Source organism: Dasypus novemcinctus, chromosome 22, assembly GCF_030445035.2.
Source record: "Dasypus novemcinctus isolate mDasNov1 chromosome 22, mDasNov1.1.hap2, whole genome shotgun sequence".
NCBI lineage: Eukaryota > Metazoa > Chordata > Mammalia > Cingulata > Dasypodidae > Dasypus > Dasypus novemcinctus.
In genome coordinates this window covers 50,774,341-50,797,629 of record NC_080694.1, presented here as the reverse complement: position 1 = coordinate 50,797,629, position 23,289 = coordinate 50,774,341, and the positions used below count along the sequence as shown (strand labels likewise).

Sequence of the window (23,289 nt, the reverse complement as noted above, 5' to 3'; positions counted from 1 at the left end):
TCATAGAGATAGAACCAAGCCAAACACAGTGTATATACCCCACTGTAATAAACTCAATAATACCGCAATTAAAAGCTACATATTATAACCACAACTACAGATGGGGGAAACCTAAGGTAAAGTAAGCCAGATACTAGATACTAGAGGCTCAGTTCATGTGTGTATCACTTGCTTTGCAAGTAGTCCCTTTTTTGCAGTAAAGTGATGAAGCTACCAATATTTTTTAAATAACCTGCTATTAATTTCTCAGTTTGAAATGAGAGAAAAATCACCACTACCTACCACATTTTTTTTATTCTGGAAAAAAAAAAGGTGGCAAGTTGGTTAAGAAATTTGATTGCTGTACATTAATGCACATTCTTAAGTGGGTTCTTAGCAAAGCCAAAGAGGACAGAAGTGCCCTGCAGTGTCTTCTTACTCAGGTAATGGAAAACAGACTTTGGCGGATTTAAGAAATACTCTAGTTCTATTTGGAATACATCTTTGCAATATTTTTTTCAAATATATTTTTGTAATGTTTAAAGGGCTCTGATGGGCTAGCTTTAATACAGCCTGAAAGTAAAATTATTTCTAAAGTAAAATTGGGCACATAGAAACCAGAAAAGTGTGGGTGAGAATATGGGGATGAGTACAGTGGGAAAGGGATAGAGGGGAAAAAGGAGAGAGAAATGGAGGGGAAACATGTCCATACAGAGAAAATTAGAAAACTCTGTCCTAAAAAATGGTGAGGCAAACTATGCCTGTCTCCACCTGCTTGGTGAACACTAACCCTAACATTGAATATCCAAAATGTCAGCGGCTCGTGGCTACCATTTATTTAAGTCTAGACACATTCTGTTCTGTCCTGTCCATCCCAGGAGTCACCAGCCACACGTGGCTCCTGAGCACCTGAAATGTGGCTAGTGCAATAGAAGAGCTGAATTTTAAATTTTAAATAATCACAATTTAAATAGCCACTTCCAGCTAGTGGCTACCAAATTGGGAGAGCCCAGTTCCAGAATACAAGAGTGCAGTTAATGTCAAAGGCTTCTTCTGAAACTTTCCCAAACTCTTCATTTCATTTGTGTTGATCAGATTTTGCATGCATGAATTAAAGAAGATTTCATTCCAGACGCGGCTCTTGCTGCCTGGCCCATCTCGTACTTTTCGCTTTTATAATTATCTGCCTCATCTGTTTAATGCCTCTCTGCTAGAACAGAAACTCTATGAGGACAGGCACTGGGTCTGACTAATTCACCTCTCTAGCCCAGCCTAAAAAGCATATTGTGTATTCTTAAAACACCTGTCGACCCATCAGACATCAGAGAAGTGAGAAAAAAAAAAATCATCTTTCCCAGAAGGAGCATAGAGAAATGCTCCTGACACCTAAGCCTCATTTTAAAAACCATTTTAGCTAAGTTTTCTGTTTTGTTTTAGGAGGTACTGGGTAACAAACCAGGGACCTCCTGTATGGGAAACAGGTACTCAACTACGTGAGCTATATCTGTTCCCCAGTTGGTTTTTCCATTTGTTTGTTTTTAGGCGGTACTGGGGATTGAACCCAGGACCTTGCACATGGGAAGCAAGTGCTCTACCACTTGAGCTATATCTGCTCCCCTTAAAAACCATTTTAAAGGTGCATAGATCAGCAGTGTTCTCTGTAGCTAACCTAATTTTTCCTCACTTTAATTTCTTTTCATCCATGAATCACTTAAAAACATTAAAGATCACCCCTCACCATTCAGCCTCCAAACCTCACCTTTGGTAAATTTGATTTCAAGCATGGTCACCGATTCTAGAGCTCCTTCCACATTGAGAGAGCATTTATAAACAGAACCAAGGCAGATAACAGCTTTAACCATCTGTATCAAGAGGTAGAGATGTACCAAAGGTAAGCGGCAATAAAATACTCCCTTAAACACGTTAACCTCTGTATTTTGTCTCGGACTCCTGGTTGGCAGGCACGTGCGGAGTCAACGGGGAGGAAGGGAAGGTGGAGGGTAGCGTTTCTCCATACCTCCTCCTCCTGCAGGGTCCCGTGGTTTAGGCACACCATGTCAGGGCAGGTGATGGGAGACCCACATCCTTCTCGGATTGCCAACTGCATGTACTGTTTCAGGCACTAGATGGAAAGAAGAAAAGGACAGATGATTACCACCACAGTTCAGGAGCACAAAGGCTCGTAACATACCAGAACCACGGCTGCCTCTGCTTCCTTAACCAACAGTCCTGAGCTCAGGAAACATAAAGTATCACAAGAGTGAATACCAAAGCCACCTCTTTGGAAAGAAGACAGTCACAGAGGATTAGCTATGTATATGATTTCCTCCTGAGTTTATTCAAGCCAACAAGTCAAATTCCTGCCTGCTAAAATTTCCTCCACCATAGACTGGGAAAAGAAGAAACCCTCTTTTGCACTAAAGGCAAAGGCCCTTTTGTAAACATCAGCCAAAAACTTAGGTGACTTCCCAGTTCCATTTTTACCCACTGGTCATCCCCTTCAGAGTGTGTCTGGAAATAAAATAGAATTCTGGGACCCTCACCCTGGCTGGCCAAGCAGAAGTAAGATTACGGCGGTGACATATTCTATCATGTCTTCTCTAGGAACGCTCTTAAAAGGCAAATGCTCCTGGAAAAGATCAAGTCAAACCGGGAAGATCGGGCGACTGTCTGTTGACTGGGGACAGCAAAGACAAGTTGGGAGAACGAGACCTTCCCCAAAACAGGGGCCTTTGCGGGTGCCATGAGGAGGAGGGTTGAGTAGAAAAAAGGCAATGGTCACCTGGTGAAAGAAGAAATTGGATAGAAAAAAAGAACCCAGAGAGAAGGAGGAGGACACCAACGACAGACTGTGTTTACTCATTGCGGGTCCCGCCTGGGTCTTCAGCAGCTTGTGGATCGACAGCCTGACTTAGAAGGTGGGTAAGGAACAGACAGCGTCTCCCTCCCAGCCCACCCCCAAGTCCCACAGGAAAACTGAAGGCAGCAGTTCCAGCAGACAAAATTCTAAGACAGGCGGCGGACTTGGCCCAGTGGTTGGGGCGTCCGTCTACCACATGGGAGGTCCGCAGTTCAAACCCCGGGCCTCCGTGACCCGTGTGCAGCTGGCCCATGTGCAGTGCTGATGCGCGCAAGGAGTGCCCTGCCACGCAGGGGTGTCCCCCACGTAGGGGAGCCCCACACGCGGGGAGTGCGCCCCGTAAGGAGAGCCACCCAGTGCGAAAGAAAGTGCAGCCTGCCCAGGAATGGTGCCGCACACACAGAGAGCTGACACAACAAGATGATGCAACACAAAGAAACACAGATTCCTGTGCTGCTGACAACAATAGAAGCAGACAAAGAGGATGCAGCAAACAGAACAGAGAACAGAAAACTGGGGTAGGGAGCGGGGGACAGGAAGGGGAGAGAAATAAATAAAATTAAATAAATCTTAAAAAAAAATTCTAAGACACACAGAAGCTGGCTCCTCAATTTCCACTGATAATTGGTAGGCTCTTTTCTGTATGCCTGATGCAGAAAAGTTTAGCCCAAATATAAGTATACCCCACCAGAAATATATTAACTCATCACAAAAGTAATGACTCTTACAGAGTAATCATTATTTACAATTGGGTTCATATTTTTCAGTGGATAAGTTCATGTATCAAACTGCTAGAGTAAAAATACTGCTGGGAAGTGGATGTGGCTCAAGTGATAGGGTCTCCGCTGACCATATGGGAGGACCCGGGTTCAATTCCTGGGGCCTGCTGGTGAAAAAGAAGAGGAGAAAGCGTGCCCATGCAAAGAGCCGAGTGCCTGCACAGTGAGCTGAGTGCCCGCACAAGCGCCCACGTGGTGAGCCAGTGCCCGTGCAGCAAGCTGAATGCCCACACAGTGAACCAGTACCTGTGCAAGCAAGTCACACCGCAAGATGATGACACAACAAAAGAGAGACAAAGGGGAGAGTCAAGGTGAAGCACAGTAGAAACCAGGAACTGAGGTGGCACAGCTGACAGGGAACCTCTCTCCACATCAGAGATCCCCAGGATTGAATCCCAGAGGAGAAAATAAGAGAAGTCCAAAAGAAATAGATACAGAAGATCACACAGTGAGTGGACACAGACAGCAAAAAGCAGCAGGGTGGAGGGAGGGAGGAGAAGAAAAAAGAATCTAACAAAAAAATACTGCTGATGGAGAGCGGATGTAGCTTGAGTGGTTGAGCACCTGCTTCCCATATACGAGGCCCCAGGTTTAATCCCCAGTACCTCCTAAAAACAAAACAAATGGAAAAAAACAACTCTCACTGGGGAGTGGATGTAGCTCAGCAGTTGAGCACCTGCTTCCCACGTACAAGGTCCTGGATTCAATCCCCAATACCTCAACAACAAAAAATACTGCTGTTGCATCAGCCTTTTTATAAAGGTTTAAACCAGTAAATAAAGTCTATAATCAGAGTACTGATGACATAAGTGTGAGATCTATTCCTTTCCCTGATCACCTTTTTTCATCTTCCCGATCTGAAAATAATATCACTATGGCATTGCTTCAGGAAAATAAGCATGTATTTATCTGATTGAAAGGACTGTTGCAATATACTGATATATCAATGACTAGGACAAACCATGTAAACCAGATTTGCATCTCTTCAAGTAGCTAGCAATTCCCTTCTCCCAGGAGTCAAGTTTTTCCAGGATGTGCATCACAACAAACAGTAGAAAATAACTTAAAATAGAAGAACACTTAAATCATACAAAATTCAGAAATGGAATGCTGCAGATTCATTAAAGATGTTTTCAAATGCTATTTAAAGACCTGGGAAAATGCTCATGATTTAGCATGAACAGGGGGGTGCAGGGTAAGGATATTTGGGAATAGGGGCCCTCTTAAGTCACTCTTCCCTGATGCTTGACCTCAATACAGACATTTACATTATCACTTTCTTGTTCAAAAGATGGGTGACCAGTCACTTGCTCTAAGACGTGCTGCAGCAGGCATTGGCTCCAATCCAGGAGCGGTACCAGGGAGAAAAGAACAGCAATGAGGGAACGGGGAAGAAGCAGTGTGGCTGGCAAGAGAAACGTGAGGATAGTACAAGAGGTTCATGAAAAGGAGTGGCATAGCAAGGGCGAAAGGAATAAACAGTGTGAGGGCCAGTCCACCCCGCTCCACTCTGGAGGACTTGTCAGCCTTCTTTCTGGTTCCAGTGTTACCACCAGAAAGACGACTCTGAAAAGGTAGGGTCTCTAGGCTTGAGGGAAACAAATGGGCAGTGCGGTGAATTTAGAATCCCAGTATCTGAGTTCTACCGCCAGCTCGACTCTGTCAGGTGACAGTAGGAGAAATTACTTAACCTCTGATCCAGGCTCTTTCCCTTTTGTTTTGTTTTTTTTTAAATGGGATTAAACATACCTGTTTGGGTTACCTCACGAAGGTTTTGAACTCTTACACACATACATCTGAAATTTTTTATAAAGAAGCCCTTTATTAATTCTCAAACTGCAGAGCATTAGGTCATATCTTTACTCCACTTCACCTGATCTTAGAATTTTTATCAACGACTTAGTCCGGAAATGTTAATCCGTGGCCTTCTGAGAGTAGCCCTTTTTGCCCACTTCCTGCAGGGAACCAGTTAAGCCACTTAGGGTGGGAGTTGTGTAGACAGAACATTCCACATGCCTCTGTTTGAGCGTCTCCTTGGAATTCGGGTCTACAGAAAAGTTTAGAGTTAATACGAACTAAAGAGACTGTGAGTCTTTATAGGCAAAAAAATTTCATCTCCACTTATACTGTAAATCTGCAAAGTTGAAATCATAAGTCTCTCCAAGAGTCTGCATGTTTTTTCCATTTCTAAAGTAATGCTCTTTGATATAGTCAAACCTCAATTGATAAATCTAATGGATTGTGAAGCTTCCCACACTTTCCTGGCCCCAATGCTATGTGGCACACAATTTGGGTAGATAAGTAGAGCAGTATACATTAACTAGAGAGTTTGAGTATATACACCCTCTGTTTTTCATTCTAAGAAACACTGGTTGAACATACAGATTCTTAAGTGTGCACTGCTAAGTGATGTTACAGCACACACATTGGCAGCCCTTCATTACAGGTATACATTTCTATTCAAAGGCAACTGGGAAAACAACCGGTCCTAATTATAACTTCTTATTGAATTTTCAAGTACTTCAGGTTCATTATGTGCCTTCCATGAACTTCCACTAAAAAATTTAATTTCAAGCCCTCCCCCTGTTCTTCAATACCGCTGGCTAAAGCACAAAAGATCTGAAAACATTCCCATCAATCCCCATGCATGTTGTACACACCAAACATAGATAGATGGTTAACAATTCTCAGAGAAAGTAGCATCTAGCTTATACCTAAAGACAGGAACAGAGAGAGAGAAGGAAAGTGAAATACCATAATATAACATTTTACAATTACATTCCATTTAAACATAGCATTAAAAAGATACCTAAATATGCAATTTTCATAACAGTGACTAAATTCTGAGGGAAATGTCTCAAAGAGAACATTTCAAAAATCCAGATGATCCTAGAGAGAAAGAAATACTTTTGCTTTTGAACAACATTTTACTTAATTTGTTTGAAGAAAACAGGAGGACTTTTTTTAAGTCATGCAGTGTCATATCTAACAAGAATTGTTCCTCAAAACCACTCCACAAGTGTCAAAGACCCACTGGGGGTTTAACCTGGTAGACCAGATGACTTTTCCTGTCTCTTCCAACCTTGAGAGCCTATGATGATGGACAATGGACTCTTTCCAGGTGTAGTAGTGGCTTCCCATCACTGCTAACATCCAGGTGCTTCACTGCTCTCTTTGACTTCTCAGTCTTCCATCATTGTAGCCAATCACCTATATTAAACTTCCTTTTTAAAAGACCCAGAGTGATTTCTGCTTTCCTGGCTGAACCCCAGTCGATATGTCAGTGAATCTGCAGTTTATGCATCCAGGCCAAGCCTTTCCCATGAGCTTCAAATCTGTACTTCAAACTGGCTACTTGATAGACCTACCCTGAGATGGCTCACGGGAACCCCAACCTTAAACAGGAAACTGAATTCACGATCCTCCCTTCCAAATCCAGTCCTTGTCCTGACTCTTCTATCTCCATGAAAGGCAAGTCCATCCTCCCAGCGGTAAACCCAGACACTGCGAGTCATCCTTGACACCCTGTCTCCTCCCCCTCTACATCCAATAAATGCCTGTTAGACATCTTTGCCAGCTGTCTCATAACTATGTCAAACTTAACCGGTCTTGATGGAGCTTTTCTTAAAAAATTAACTGTTTATTTTAAAATACTTTCAAATTCAGAAGACAGCTTCAAAAATAACATAAACCCCATACAGACCCCCATCTTTCCAGACACTGAGACGTGCCAATTTTAACATTTTGCCACTCTTGCCACATCATTCTGTCTTTCTATTCTCTGAAAACTTGAAAGCAGGTTAGACACATCATAATCCTTGAATACACGAACCCTTGCTACAAACAAGGATATTCACTTATGGCATCACATTAAGTGCAGTTACCAGGTTCAAGAAATGTAACATTGGTATAAAGTTTATATCCTATATTTCAATTTTTTTCTTATGTCCCAGTTATGCCTTTTCAAGCCTCTTCTCTTCCATTCTTAGAACAATTATGTATCACATTTGATTGTCAGTATCTCTTTAGTTATCTCATTAGTTGCGCTTTCTTTTTCTTAATTGTGGGAACATATATACAACATAACATTCTCATTCCAATCCCCAAGCATACCATTCAGTAGGATTAATCACATCCACAATGTTGCAGTACTCTCACAGCCATCCTTTCCTAGAACTTTCCCTTCACCCCTAACAGAAAGACTGCAATCATTTTGCATTAATTCTCCATTGCCTCTGTCTCCCTCTGCCTGGTAACCTGTACTCTACCTTCTTTCTCTATGACTTTGCATATTCTCTGATATACCATGAAGCTTAATTTAACATCTCATATCTGAAACAACCTTCTTTGATTTGATAGCAACTTAACTTCAAAAACATACAAAAACTATGTGCCTAAACCCCTTCATTTCCCTACTTTTATGTAGTTCGTCACCAATTACATATTTATACATTATGAGTCCAAAACCACTGATATAACTTTACATTTTATGCATTTGCCTTTTAGATGATATAGGAAGTAAAAAAGTGGAGTTACAATAGTAGTGTATTTATATTTGCCCATGTGATTATCTTTACTGGAGATTTTTGTTTCTTCATGTGGCTTCATTCATTTGTCTAGTGTCCTTTCCTTTCTACCTGCAGAACTCCCTTTAGCATCTCTTGTAGGGCCAGTATGGTGGTGACAAAGCCCCTCAGCTTTTGTTTATCTGGGAAGGTCTTAATCCTTCCCTCATTTGTGAAAGACCATTTTGCTGGATATAGAATTCCTGATTGGCAATTTTTTGCTTTCAGCACTTTAAAATATATCTCTTTCCACTGCCTTTTTGCCTCCATGGTTTCTGATTCACCATTTAATCTTATTGAGGTTCCCTTGTATGTAGCATGTTGTTTTTCCCTTGCAGCTTTCAGAATTCTTAATTTTTCTTTATCTTTGGCATTTGACAGTTTGATTATATCATGGTGCAGTAAAGGTCTATTTGAATTTATCTTGTTTGGAGTTTGTTAATCATCTTATATATTCATGCCTTGTATATTCATGTCTTCTGTTCAATTTGGGAAGTTTTCAGGCAGTATTTTTTCAACACTCTCTCTGCTTCTCTCTTTTCTCTTCTCCTCAGGGCCTCTCGCAATGCATACGTTATGCTTGATGGTGTACCACAGTTCCTCAGGCTTTGTTCACTGTTCTTCATTCTTCTTCCTTCATTCCAGATTGGGTGATTTCAACCATCTTATCTTCAAGTTCATTGATTTTTTTAACTGCCAGTTCCAATCTGCTGTTGAACACTCTAGGGAATTTTTTAATTCTCTTGCTGCTATTCTCTTTATGCTCATCTGTCGCTTTCCTGATTTCCCTTAGTTCTTTGCCCATATTTTCCTTTAACTCTTTGAACATATTTAGGGCAACTTTTTAAAATTTTTTAATTTTATTTTTATTTTTAAAGAAGCTTTAGATTACATAAATGCTATATCAAAAATATAGGGGAATTCTCTTTTACCCCTCCCCCACTCTTTCCCCCATTAACAACATCTTTCATTAGTGTGGTACATTCGTTATAATTGATGAACACATATTGAAGCATTGTACTAACCAAGAACTATGGTTTATATTATGTTTTACACTTTGCCCTGCACAATTTTATAGGTTTTGACAAAGTATATGATGGTCTGTACCCATCATTGCAATGTCATGCAGGACAATTCCAATGTCCTCAAAATGCCCCCATGTTGCACCTATTCTCTTAGGACCACTTTTTTTTGGATTCTAATTCTGGGACAATGAGTTCCTCAGGCCAGCACCAGACAGACTAGTCCAGATGTACCTGCTCCCAGTATGTGCACAAGGGTTACTCTGCTCCCTCTGGAATTGGGACCAGGGACCTGCACCGAGCATGAGCTGACTCTGTGCCAAGCCAGCAAGGGGCGGTGGAGGGGCCAGCCAGGGTACCTTGAGATCCTACCACTTCTAAGTGGCCATTCTCTTGATTCAGCACTTGCCCTGTTACTGTAGTCATTTAAATATTCTTTGGAACTTTGAGAAAAGACGTGTCTGCCCATTTTTGCTAGTTGTTCAAAGCTTCTATGGGGGCACAGAGCCCTAAAATATCTTGCAACAGAAATCTTGATTCCACCTTCCCCAACATACTATCAAACCTGCTTCCCACACCCTCAGGCTTCGCCATCTCAGTAAATGGCACCATCAATTACCCAATCCTTGTAGCCTGCCCCACCAAATTCAGACCAGCCAATCCCCACATTTGCATGAGCGAATTCTTACAATAAATCTCTTACTATTCACATGTACACACATATATTCTGTTGGTTCTGTTTTTTTGGAAAAAGTCCTATCAATCCCATTTCCTAAATATTGCTTAAGACTGCCTCTTTGGCCACCACCCTAGACCCAACTGCCACTACCTCTTGCCTTAGCCCATTCACTGGTTGTCCTGCATCTATTGTTGCCTCTTTCTAATTAATTCTCCACCTTACAGACAGAAGGAGCTTTTTGAAAAATCTCAGTCTGATACATTCTCACAAATGCTCGAAACCTCCTCATAATTATAAGTACTCTTTCTTTATTTCTCCTTTCTAGCACTTACTATGATTGGGGTTAAATAGTGTACATGATTATGTACCCTTCCAAATCACACTTTCCCCAACCATAAATTTCAAACTTTTGATTTCTTAAAACTTTGCCTCTAAGCAAGTTCCTATCACCATCCACAAGTAATTATAGTAAGAAAATATGCTGATATAGTTTAGTTAAATCGGCTAGTGGTTCCTTAGCAGAGGGCAGGGACCTGAGAAATAGCAATATAAGACAGATATGTTTTTCTAGATCTAAAATGCTGGAAACTAGTGAACACTATTTGGGAAGGGCAGGCTTACAGGGGAGCCCTGGGTAGGTGGGGTGAGGGGACGCAAAAACAGAACAGTAACTAACATCAAAGGTAGCACTCACCTGTCTAACTATACTGTGTATGGCAATGCTTTTCAGATGTGAAGTTGGATCACTGCTAAAAATGCAGATCTGTTTCAGTAGATCTGGGGTGGTGCCTATGGTTCTGCATTCTGTATAAACTCCCAGATCTTGCTGATGCTACTGGCATAAAGATCACACTTTGAGTAGCAAGATCTAGGATAAAGATTCTCTATATTGGCTGTACAAGACAATCACCTGGAGAGATGTTATAAAGTCCAATTCCCAGGCCCTGTTCCAGGCCAGACTCTCTGAGAGAAGGACCCAATCAACAGTAATTTTTTGTATATAAAAATTGTGTTGCGGTATAATCGACATATCATATAATTCACCCATTCAAAGCAGACAAGTCAGTGGTTTTTAGTTTCTTCACAGAGGTATGCAATCATTTTAGAAAATTCTATCAACCCCCAAAGGAACCCTGTACCTACTAGTATTCGCTATGCATTTCCCCTAAACCCTCTCCCTACCAACCGGAGGCAACCACCATCTCCCTTCTGTCTCTATGGACCTGCTTATTCTGGACATTTCATATAAACTGAAACATACAACATGTGGTCCTTTGTGACTGGCTTCTTTCCCTTAGCATTTTTTTTTCAAGGTTCATTGATGTTGGAGCATGTATCAGAACTTCATTCCAATTTACAGTTGAATAATATTCCATTGTATGGGTATGCACAGTTTATGTATCTCTTCATTAACTGATGGACATTTGGGTTGTTTTTATTTTTTGTTATTATGAATACTCCTATGAACATTTGTGTATATGTTTTCACATGGGTATGTTTTCATTTCTCTTGGCTATCCACCTAAAAGTGGAACTGCTGGGTCAATAGTAATTCTACGCTTAACCTTTTGAGAAACTGCCAGATTGTTTTCCAAAGGCAGCTGAACCATTTTACATTCCCATCAGCAGTATATGAGGGTTCCAAATTTTTCACATCCTTGTCAACATTTATTATTGCCTATCTTTTTTTATTCTAGCCATTCTAGTGGGTGTGAACTGGTATCCCCTGTGGTTTTTATTTGCCTTTCTCTGATGGCTAATGATGATGTGCATCTGCTCCTGTGCTTACTGTCCATTTGTATATTTTCTTTGAAAAAATGTCTATTCAGATCCTTTGCCATATTTTAATTGGGCTTTCATTATTATTGAGTTGTAAGAGTTCTTTATATAGTCTAGATATAAGCCCCTTATCTGATACATGATTTGGAAATATTTTCTCTTATTCTGTAGATTGTCTTTTCCTTTTCTTGATAGTTTACATTTGAAGAAAAAATTTTTAATTTTGATGAAGGTCAATTTATTTTTATTTTGTCACTTGTTCTTTTCTAAGATTTTCTTACATTCTTATCTAAAGTTTTGCTTAATCCACAGTCAACAAAAATTTATTCCTGTATTTTCTTCAAAGTTTTAGTTCTTATATTTAGGCCTACGATCCTTTTGAATTAATTTTTGTCTACTGTATGAGGTAGGGGTCCAACTTCATTTTGATTATGGATATCTAATTGCCCAAGCAAGATTTATTTTTAAAAAAGACTCTTTTCCCCATCAACTAACAAAAAATGTGAAATTTCATGTCTGGACTTTCAATTCCATTCCACTGATCTATTCTTATTCTAGTACTACATGGTCTTGATTACTGTAGCTTTTCAGTAAATTTGGAAATCAGAAAATGTGAGTTCTCCAGCTTTGTTCTTCTTAAGATTGTTTTGGCTATGCTATGTCCCTTGAATTTCCAGATGAATTTCAGGATCAGTTTGTCAATTCAATTTCTGCAAAGAGACCAGCTGGGAATTTTTTTTTTTTTTTTTTTAGGTAGTGGGGCCAGGGATTGAACCCGGACATCGTATATGGGAAACGAGCGCTCGACCACTGAGCCACATTGGCTTCCCTGAGTTGGTTTTTCTTGTTTGTTTTTCTCGTTGTTTGTTTTTGTTTTTGTTTTCAGGAGGTACCAGGAACCAAACCCAGGAGACAGGAGCATAACTGCTCCCTCAGCTGGGATTCTGATGGGGATAGCATTGCAGCTGCAGATCCATTTGGGGAGTACTGCCATCTTAACAATAGTAAGTCTTCCAATTCATGAACATGAGATGTTTTTCCATTAATTTAGTAGTTCTCTGATTTATATCAACATTGTTTTATAGTTGTCACAGTTTAAGTTTTATACTTCTTTCATTAAATTTATCCCTAAGCACTTTGTTCTATTTGATGCTACAATAAATGGAATGTTTTCGTGTCATTATTACATTGTTCCTTGCTAGTATATAGAAATGCAATAGATTTTTGAATATTGATCTTGTACCCTGCAACCTTGCTAAACTGCCATCCCTATTTTTAAACTACCCAAGTGATTTTAATGTACAAGTAAGTACAAGAAGAACTAGGTGAATACATAATTGAGATCTTCAATTTTAATCAGGGAAGATACTTTTATGTCTATCATCACTGACTTTTAAGTCATTTATTAATGTTGAACCACCCTGAGCTCCAGAGGAAGTAGGATTCTTTTCTAACCAATATTGCTATATAGAGAATAAATGCATATAGCCAGTTGCTGAAGAGGTATATAGTAAAGCAAGTTTTGGGTAAATTATGTGTACAAAATTTAAAGCGCCGAATGAGAGCCTTTCAATATTTTAATGCAAAATATTGCTGCTACTTTCTCTGGAAAAGGGTACTCAGGTCCAACTTGTAAGTTTGAAAACAGTCATTCAATATGGGAGATTAAATTTGGGCCCCCATCAAAAGTACCTCGAGTTTCTCCCAAGCAAGAGGGATCAAACACTTCTATCTTTATCTCAAGTGATCATGAAACATCTAAATTCAGAAACCCAGTGACAGAAATAGCTCCGAAGAGGGAGTCACTGGAGACGCTGTGGCCTGGTCCAGTTCTCACAACAACACCCACGTAAGTTGGCAAAACTGGAAAACCATTTCAATCAGTACCGTGAACAGGCACCAGCATCAGAAAGCTCTGCCTCCAACATGAGCAATTCAATAGCTCTTCTACTGACCTTTCAGGGGCTTTGCCTTTTAACAGAGAGAGGCTGCAATTCTCAGACTAGTCCCAAAGAGACCCATCTGCCAGGTGCTATCAGACCCCGAAAAGCAACCAATGTTCCAGGAGAAAGAAAAGAAGAAGGGCTGTCAGGTTCAAATCCTTCCCTTTCCTCCAAAGAAAGATTAGACTTGAGAACTGCTAATACTCAGCTGGCACCGTGGCCCCAAGAGACAGGTCCCGCGCCGGCAGGGAGAGCATGCACGTGGCAGATTAAGCATAGGCAGGGTCCACTGAATTTACTTCCTCTCCTGGTACACCTAAAGGGAGAGCTAGCTGAATTCTCAGCTATCCCCTCTGAATCTCTCAGAGTGCATGCAGAGTCTCAGCAAGATAGAAAGGAACAAAACCCAAATTAATAAAGGGTCAAGACACTCCAGACATGATTTAGGGCTATGCAAGTTATCTGCTTAAAAATGCAACCATTCAATATAATCTAATCAAACACACTGGGTACTTACAGTCTACTAGAGAATTCACAGTGTCAGCACTACACCATGCAAAGATAGTGGGTTAAATAGATGGATATATGTGATAAAGGAGAGTAAAAAATTAATGCTTTATGAATCTAAGAGGTGGTCAGTTTATGGATAGTCACTATAAAATTCATTCACTTTTTGCTTTAGGTTGGAAAAAGTTCATGGAAAACTTTCAGAGGTATTTCAAAACAAAAAAGAAAAAAAAAAAAAAAGACACCGTTCACCAAATCTCAGATTTTATGCTCCTTAAAGCAGGACTCATCTCTGTAATTTTTCAAATAAAATCCCAGTATCAGAAATAGTACATGAACTAGTATTTTAATAAATTATAATTTTAAAAAATCATACTAATTACTAACGATAGGATCTGAATATATTACAGCAAAATAAAATCTTATTAATCAAAACTAATGATAGTAATACTAATTCATTACAATCTAAATTTTTGAATTAAAAGTATATATACACTGTGTAAATGAGAGAAGGAAGCTAACTCATGATACAGTACATTTTTCCCCTAAGGGATAGAACCTGTAAAGCCAACATACAAAACATCTCACATCAATGAACCAAAAGTTGTACAACAGTGATGCTGTTACAGTTTCCTCAAGTGGCAGTTGCTCCTCTACCTTGTATGATGGTTAGGAACGAGGACTATCAGTTTAGAATAGACCTAAGTCTCAAACAGACTTCCTTCATGGCTACATTTTGAGAATCTATTAGAGTTAAGAAACATGGATTCTGAAAAAAATAGAAAAGTTGTTTATGAGGAGCCCTATTTTATTCTAATTTAATCTAAAATAATTTTTTTCAGGGGGAAACAGACTTGGCCCAGTGGTTAGGGCGTCCGTCTACCACATGGGAGGTCCACGGTTCAAACCCCGGGCCTCCTTGACCCGTGTGGAGCTGGCCCACGCGCAGTGTTGATGCGCACAAGGAGTGCCGTGCCACGCAGGGGTGTCCCCCTCGTAGGGGAGCCCCACGTGCAAGAAGTGCACCCCGTAAGGAGAGCCGCCCAGCACGAAAGAAAGTGCAGCCTGCCTAAGGATGGCGCCACCCACACGGAGAGCTGACACAACAAGTTGACTCAACAAAAAAAGAGACACAGATTCCTGTGCCGTTGACAACAACAGAAGCGGACAAAGAAACAAGGTGCAGCAAATAGACACAGAGAACAGACAACCGGGGTGGGGGGGAGGGGAGAGAAATAAATAAACAAATGTTTAAATAAATAAATAAAATAAAATAATTTTATTCAATAACTCCATAGCAAAGTCAGAATATCTTTCTACTTAAACAGTTTAGAGGGCAACAAAATGAGATTATTCCCTACTTCGTGGTTTTCCTCCAAGAGTTTTATTCTTCCAAAAATGTTTATTTTTTGGACATTTCCTAAAAAGTAAGTTCCTACAAATCAGGGGGCTTTACAGGTGGTGCTTTTTTTTTTTTTTTCATTCTAATTGCCATAATTTGAGCCAGTCTTTCCCTTTCTTTTAGCAAATCCATGTGCTTACTTATTCGAGGCTACTCTTGACTCTCTCGTTAAAATCTAACCTAGTTACTAGCCTTGAACTGCCACTTTCCAAATGTTTTCGTATAGCACCATATTCCAATACACTAGAGTACCAAGGCAAAGATCATAAATCAAATCCATGTGACCAGCTGATGCACAAGTGTGTTCTTTGTTAGAAGAGCAGAGGGAACATACGTACTTCAAAATGCATGAGAGTGAGCAATTAATATATGCTTCACCAATAAAGTGCTCTGCACATACCCTAGACCAGTGAATCAGAACCACCTGGAGGAGATACTAAACCACACCTGCCCCATCCCCAGAGTTTTTGACTCAGTAGGTCTAATAGCTGTAGCAAGGTCAAGGAGGTGCTGATGCTACTGGTCTAAGGTCCACACTCTGAGAATGAACCGCTGACCTAAAATTAAAATATTCATTATATGGGAAGCAAGGGGAGGGGGAAAGATGATGGAAATGAAAACATTTTTCAAGCTCTATGATGGCTATGGTGTATGTCTCTAAATGATCTCATTTAATCTCATTACATCTCTGAGACTGGTATTGTCCCCATTTTACACAAAGCAATTTAGTAACTTGTCCTAAGTTCCCATGACTAATAAATATAGAAGTTGGGATTTAAACCAAAGCTTAATTGAGACACAGCCCTTGCTTGTTTTCCCAATATATCACAGTAATTTCCATGTTGCTAGAACTAAAGCGTGAGAAAATCCTAGAATCTCCAAACTGAAAACACTGTTTTTTCTGAAGGTTATCAATACTATCAACCATAAAATTTTTTCAAAATCTAGACAACATTCCATATTACAACAACCCATATTTAACACTACCTAGGAAAAGCAGGCACGACAGTTAGAAAAACACTTTTTCCAGTTGCAGTAAAGGTCTCTAAGCTACAGAGTCACCCGTGAATTACCCACAGCACCTAAGAACCCCGTGGAAACAATTCCCAAACCAAGGTCCTCTTGGGAACATCAGTAACTTCCACAAACCCAATGTGGAGAGTGAGGGGAGCAGATTTCAAGAGAGCATCGACTGGGGCCTCAGCCAAAATCTTGGCTTCAGTATCAAAATCTGAATATACACTGGGAGCTTCTAGTTGTGCGAACCAGACCTTTTAATCTCTTAGCCTTAGTTTCTTCAGATAACTTGCCTGAAGTCACACAGTCAAAAATATACAGCACATAGTAGATGCTCATTCCCTTCAATTTCAGCCATGCCACCAGGATCTTCAGATTACACACTCTCTGTTCCATGGAATCCTTGGATTTTCTTCATCAGTTGGTCCTTACATCTTCTTTTCAAATGCATAAAAACAATAACCAGTTGTTAGTCTTGCATTTACATGGTCCATTCACTGCCAAGCTTTAGAAAACAACAGGTAGGACCATAACAGCCCAATAAAGGCCATCATCCATTTTTCATGTTGACAGCTAAGGAGCAACATACTATGCCCTAGATGACACATTATGCACTTTGACAAAGGTTAGTCTTGTTTCATCCAAACAACTCTGTGCTACGGGAATCAAGAGCATAGATCTTGGGCCAATTACACAACTTAGCACCTGGTTATTTGTATAATGGAGGGTAAGAGTAAATGGGAAAAAAAAAAATTAGGCTCCTTGTCTAATTACATGGTGAATACTGAAATGCTTTCCCTGCCTTAATTTTTTAAATTGATGAGTAAAGCAAGGGTCAGAGATTGAATGAACACCCTAAATTCATGCAGCTAGTAATCTGCACGCACTTTCCAGAAGAGTCAAACCGAAAGAGCCTCCTCACTGAGGGGTGGGAAATAATTTTAAAAACCATTGAGGATTTTGGTTAACACAGACAATTTCTTTGGAAACGGACCACTGGCTATGTCTAACCTCATTCAAAGAGGTACCTCGCACCTATGAAATCCACAACCTAAACCATACATAACCGAACCGTGGTGATATCAGATGTTTGGGAAATGGGATGTTAGAAGTTAAACAAAATTTTAGTTAACTCAAATCCTGTCTGTCATCAACTTACATAAATGTTTTGAATTTCCTTTTCTGGCTTAGTAACATCTTGTCACAGAACATAAATTGTTTTACGTGATGAAACATCCCTCTCCGCCTTAGAACCATGATTCTGAGCATTATTTATTAACTGAGTCACATCTACTTTGTGTAGCATACTGCTCTAGATGTGACCCATTTCTCTTAGTTCTGTGAATATTAAGGTGTTAAGACCAGCTTAAATTACACTAGCATCGGACAGACCGTATGTTTTTAAAGATAAATTCATGAGATGAGCTTGTTTTGTTACCATTTACTTCCTCCTTAAAAGAGGAAGCATGGTTTGAACACTGAGATATGTTCTTTTCACATGTCAGATTAGAGAAGGTGACAAAGTCTGAAAACGCCGAGATTGCCAAGAGAGGAAGCTCTCCTACCTGCGGCTGGGATTGTAGCCGGTGCAAGAACCTGGGAGAGCAGTTTGTCAACACACAGCAACTTGAAATGCACGTAGCTTTCAACCAGGCAATTCTACTTCTAGAAATTCATTCTAGAGAGGGATTTTCACATTTATACAAGTACAGATCTTTTCATTTAGAATAGCAAACACTGGAAACAACCTTAAAGCTCATTATTAGGAGGAGTCTAGTTAAATAAATGTTGCTACAACTATACCATGGGACACTATACCACACTTAAAAAGGAAGGGTTAGAGCTGTATATACTTCCATAGAAACATACCCACAACACGTTAAATTGTAAAACTCGAGCTAAAGAAAAGTGTCTCCTGATGAAGATCCCATTTCTCCATTGAGCATTGTGTATTAACATATGTCCACACGTGTTTAAGTGTTTATTTATATACAGCTAAAGACTCTGGCAGGGGGATAGGCAAACTATCCATAAACTCAGTATTTTTGAAGGGCTTTTGTTTTGTTTTAAAGCCAGCCTATATTCCATTTGCAATTAAAAATTTGTCTTTAAAAAGGAGAGAGGAAAAAAAAAAGAAACACCAGGCTTTGGGTCAAAGGGAAAAGAGGTAGAGAAACAGGTCACTGAGGTTTCACTGTATCTTGAACTCTTCAACCCCCCATCAGTGTGCATGAAATTGGCCACCCAGAATTTTCCGTTTAACCAAAGCCAGTCTGGGGCCAAAAATGATTTGGGGTTGGCAGTTGAAGGGAAGAAAGAACTCAGCCGGGTGTCCTTTCCTTCTAACTCTTCTCTTGGGCTCTTTCACTTGTCTTTGGCTTCCTATTTCTCCCAAGAGATAAACAGAGGACTGAATCCTACACGTACCACTCTTCAGTTACTGCGAACTTTGCAGAAACAGTTTTAGTTAAACTGGAGTAGCGATCTGGCTATCCCAAATAATTCTAGAAACTGGCAATTAGGTGAATGATTTCCTTGGCATGGCTGAGTGGGCCACAAAATCTGGAAGCACAAATCCAAAAATGTTATTGCACCAGTAAACAATTCTCCGAATTCTCCCACCCTCCCTGCCTCCATCCCATTGCTGTCTTGCCCACTGTCAGTCCATTCTCCACCCCGTGCCAAAGCCATCCCCCTTAGCCCACTCCCAAGCAAACCCTCTCGATTGCTCCATAATGCTTTTTAAGATTTATTTATTTATTTCTCCCCACCCCCTCACTGTTTGTACTTGCTGTGTCTGTTCATTGTCCTTGCTTCTTTAGGAAGCACTGGGAACCGAACCCAGTACCTCCAATGTGGGAGGGAGGTGCCTCATCACTTGAGCCACCTCCATTCCCTGCTTTGTTGTGTCTCTCATTATGTTTTTCTTCTTATGTCTCTTTCTGGCAACAGCTCGCCATGTCTGCCTGTCATGCCAGCTCACTGTCTTCTTTAGGATGCACTGGAAATCAAACCAGGGACCTCCCATGTGATAGGCAGGAGCTCAATCGCTTGAGCCACAACCACTTCCCTGCATAGTGCTTTTTAGGCCCCCAAGGTCCTCAACCCAGGCTCAGCTCACCTTGCCAGCCTCATTCCCAAGTACACCTCACACTTCCAACAACATGCTCCAGGAACTGCTTTTAGTTTAGTTCCTCAGGATGTCACTCTTCCTAGGCTCTGTGCCTTCAATTAATACAAATTAATTAACACTAACCTATACCTCAATAATAAATCTAATTATCACAAATTAATGCCTATTAATACAAATCAGTTTAAATATTACAGAGCTAGTAAAGGGAATTAAAAATAGATTTCAATCAATTTTGTACTCAAGAGCAGAAGTAGCACTAAGAAGTAGAATTTAGATAGAAGCAGGCTTTAAATGAACCTGATTTTAGTAGAAGGAAAGCTAGCTTAGAATTAGAACATCTAATAATTGAACAGCCAGTGTATGGTATGCCCCATTTCTGGAAGTTTTCAAGCAAAAGTTGGAGGGTCACTCTAAAACCAGTGGAGCTAGGTACGCTAGCTGATTCTAGGCTACTGGAATATTCTCTATAACCTTGTGAGATGATTTATTTAGGTAAAGACATTTGTAAAGACCCCTTTTTAAAAAGTATACCTTTGCCGAAGTTGAACTTTTCAAACCACATATCAGAATGGGATGAGCTGTGAGATGACATTGACTTATTATGATAATTTATGATTATCCCCTTGGAAGACGCTGCTCCAAGACATTAATGCTACCACCTGTTGGTCGAGTTGCTATCGTCTCTGCTTTGGATCACCATATGTGCCTCCCAACCAGTCTTCTTGTTTCCATCCCTGACTTCCTGTTCTCGTCCTTGCTTGTTGTCTATGCAGCAGGCAGGCTGATCCACTTAAAACTGTCAGATGGGGCCACTTCGAGAGGCAAAACCCTCCTCAGAGCGGCCGCACGAGGCTCTCTGTGCTCAGGGGCGGTTCCTCTCTGCTCCCTGCTCTCTCCACACGCCCTCCGACCACACAGCCTCTGTGCTGTGTCTGAACCCACCACTCGCACTCCCAGCTCAGCCCCCCATACTGCTTTTCTCTGCCTAAGAATGCTCTTTTCTTGTTTTAAGATTTATTTCTCCCCCCCCCCGCCCCCATTCCCCCCTTTGTCTGCTCTCTGTGTCCATTTGCTGTGTGTTCTTCTGTGTCTGCTTGCCTTCTCATTAGGCAGCTCCAGGAACCGATCCTGGGACCTTCCAGAGTAGGAGAGAGGTGATTCCTCTCTTGCACCACCTCAACTCTCTGATTTGCTATGTATTCTGATTTTCTCTCCCCTGTGTCTCTTGTTGTGTTATCTTGCTGCACCAGCTCTCAGCATCAGCCTGCACTCCTGCACAGGGCGGCCTTCCTGCGCTGAGTGGCATTCCCACGCAGGGGGGGACTCCTGCGTGGGCCGGCACTCTGCCTCCTCACCGCGTGGGCCAGCTTGCCCTCACCAGGGGGCCCTGGGCATCGAACCCTGGACCTCCTGTATGGTAGACGGGAGCCCAACTGCTTGAGCCATAGCCGTTTCCCTGCCTAACAACATTTTCTACCAGATATCTCTATGGCTGCTCCCTCACTTCCTTCAGAGCACACCGTATCAGTGACAGTCCCTGACCATCTGATACCCCTGACCATCTGACCATCAGCACCCCCCACAGCCCTCTTTTCTCAGAACATTTCATCATCTGACTTCCGTATTGACTTGTCAGTTTCAATTTCAGTGCAGGGAACAGACACTCTTTGCAAACCTGGCTCTGATCTGACTGTTCACCTTTGTATCCAGACCACCAGACCCCTCTGTGAAACAGTAAATACTGACTAAATAAATGAAGGCCCAGCAGCCAGACGCGAGACCCATCTCTGAGACGCTGCACCCCACTGGCATCGGGGAAAGGCCTTCGTTCACGAGGAGAGTCGGGGCTGGCAGACCTAAGGTCCCTTCCAATTCCAGAACTCCAGTGCTACACAGCAGTGCAGCTCTTTTGCCACCCCTGTCTCTCATGCCACATTTACTACTTTCCTTGAATTAGTCAGTGGTGTGCATAAGGCGTGGGTGAGATCACAGGTCCAGGAAGCCAGCTCCTCCCTGAGTCATTGCTAATCAATTTCTCATGCTGATATTATATTCTTCAGATGCCTTCTGACCCTGCAGCAGTTCGCTTGTCAGTGGAAAAACATCGTCTCGAAATTGGCCTTTTAGACCAGTGACTGGCCTGATAAATACGAATGTTGTCACAGTCCTCATCATTAAAGCCTTTAAATAATAAGCAGTGAATATGGTGAAGTCATTTCACAAACACAAATTCACAGGCTCACTTTTTTTTTTTTTTTTTGAGGTACCAGGGACCAGGGATATACCTGGGACCTCATAGGTGGGAAGTTGGTGCTCAACCACTGAGCGACGTTGGTTCCCCTGAGTTGGTTTTTCCATTTGTTTTGTTTGCTGTTTGTTTTTTTTTCAGGAGGCACCGGGAACCAAACCTGAGACCTCCCATGTGGGAGGCGGGGGCTCAACTGCTTGAGCCACATCTGCTCCCAGACTCACTATTGATCTCCAAAGACAAAGGAAAGGGAAAGCATAAAACTAACCTTGCAAGACAGTAGATTTTAATGTCAGAAACCAAAAGGTAGTAGAAGGCTTTGAACTGATGGAATTTATTTCTGTGCATTTATTAATAATAGAAGACTACATACTTGAAATGAGAATTCAGAGACCTGAAGAATTTGAAAGCCTCAAGCAAGGAAAGGATGGCAAGATAGACACCAGAAGACACAGAAAACTGTTCTGGGACATTGGCCTGAAGTAAGATGCCTCATTAGTTCTTGCAGCTTCAGAGAGTTCTCAGTAAAAGGTACTTAAAGTGATACAACTAAACATGTCAACCCAACAAGAGCTTACATTACCATGTTCTTCATTTAAGAAGCTCTTAAATGAATAATAGCTTCAGAATACTCTTCGATTTTAATCTTTTTCAACCATCAATGTGCTCATCAATTTAACTTCAAGGTTGTATTTTTTTTTTTTAAGAGCTTTAAGCATCCAGTTGGAGCCATACTTTGGGAAAATCCAACAAAGAAATGTCTCTCTCTATTCTAACTGCTAGTATGTGCGTGTCCCAGAAAAGTAGGGGGGGCTCAAGTCCCCTATATAATCATCTTTTTATAAAACATTAAAGAGGAAGCCAGGCAGGACTTCATAGGATTTCCTTTCTCTGCAACATATTTGAAAACTAGAATAGCTCAGTATACTCATTTAACTTAGAAAAGAAAGGAATACTCATAATGCCAGCTTACTGTGGGTTTGGCACTCTGGCTAAATGCTTTACTGGAATTCTCATTTGAGAGGATAAGAATTCAGAGACAAGTATTCTCAGCACCCTCCGTGAGAAGTATCGTCGTCAACCTCTCCTCCCACTTTACAGGCGAGGAAACTGAGGCTTAGGAAGTTGTCTAAAGTGAGACATCGCTAAGTGGCCACACCGAGACTGGAGCCTGGGTGTCCCTGTCGCCACATCTGTGCTCTTCGCCACTATGCTACACTGCAAGGAAAAGACTTTCTTTTTTCCTACTGCGGAAATCAGTGAGAGTCCAGGAAAGAACCACTGCAGTTTCTCTGCTTCATTTCCAAGTTTCTAAACCGAGCGTGAAGGTGCGTGCTTGCGGACACACACACACAACTGCAGTCTTCCCCGACAGCC

General features: G+C 41.1%; 1 protein-coding gene across 7 annotated transcripts in view; it reads right to left on the bottom strand.

Moving 5' to 3' along the window:
• Positions 1-23,289, bottom strand: part of RNF144B (ring finger protein 144B) — a 220,906-nt gene that overhangs the window by 40,407 nt on the left and 157,210 nt on the right. For all 7 annotated transcript variants that reach the window (XM_058285295.2, XM_071210992.1, XM_071210993.1 and 4 more), the window contains one exon: positions 1,997-2,101. In XM_058285295.2, coding sequence (XP_058141278.1) covers positions 1,997-2,101 — 105 coding nt within the window. The remainder of the gene's footprint in view (positions 1-1,996; positions 2,102-23,289) is intronic.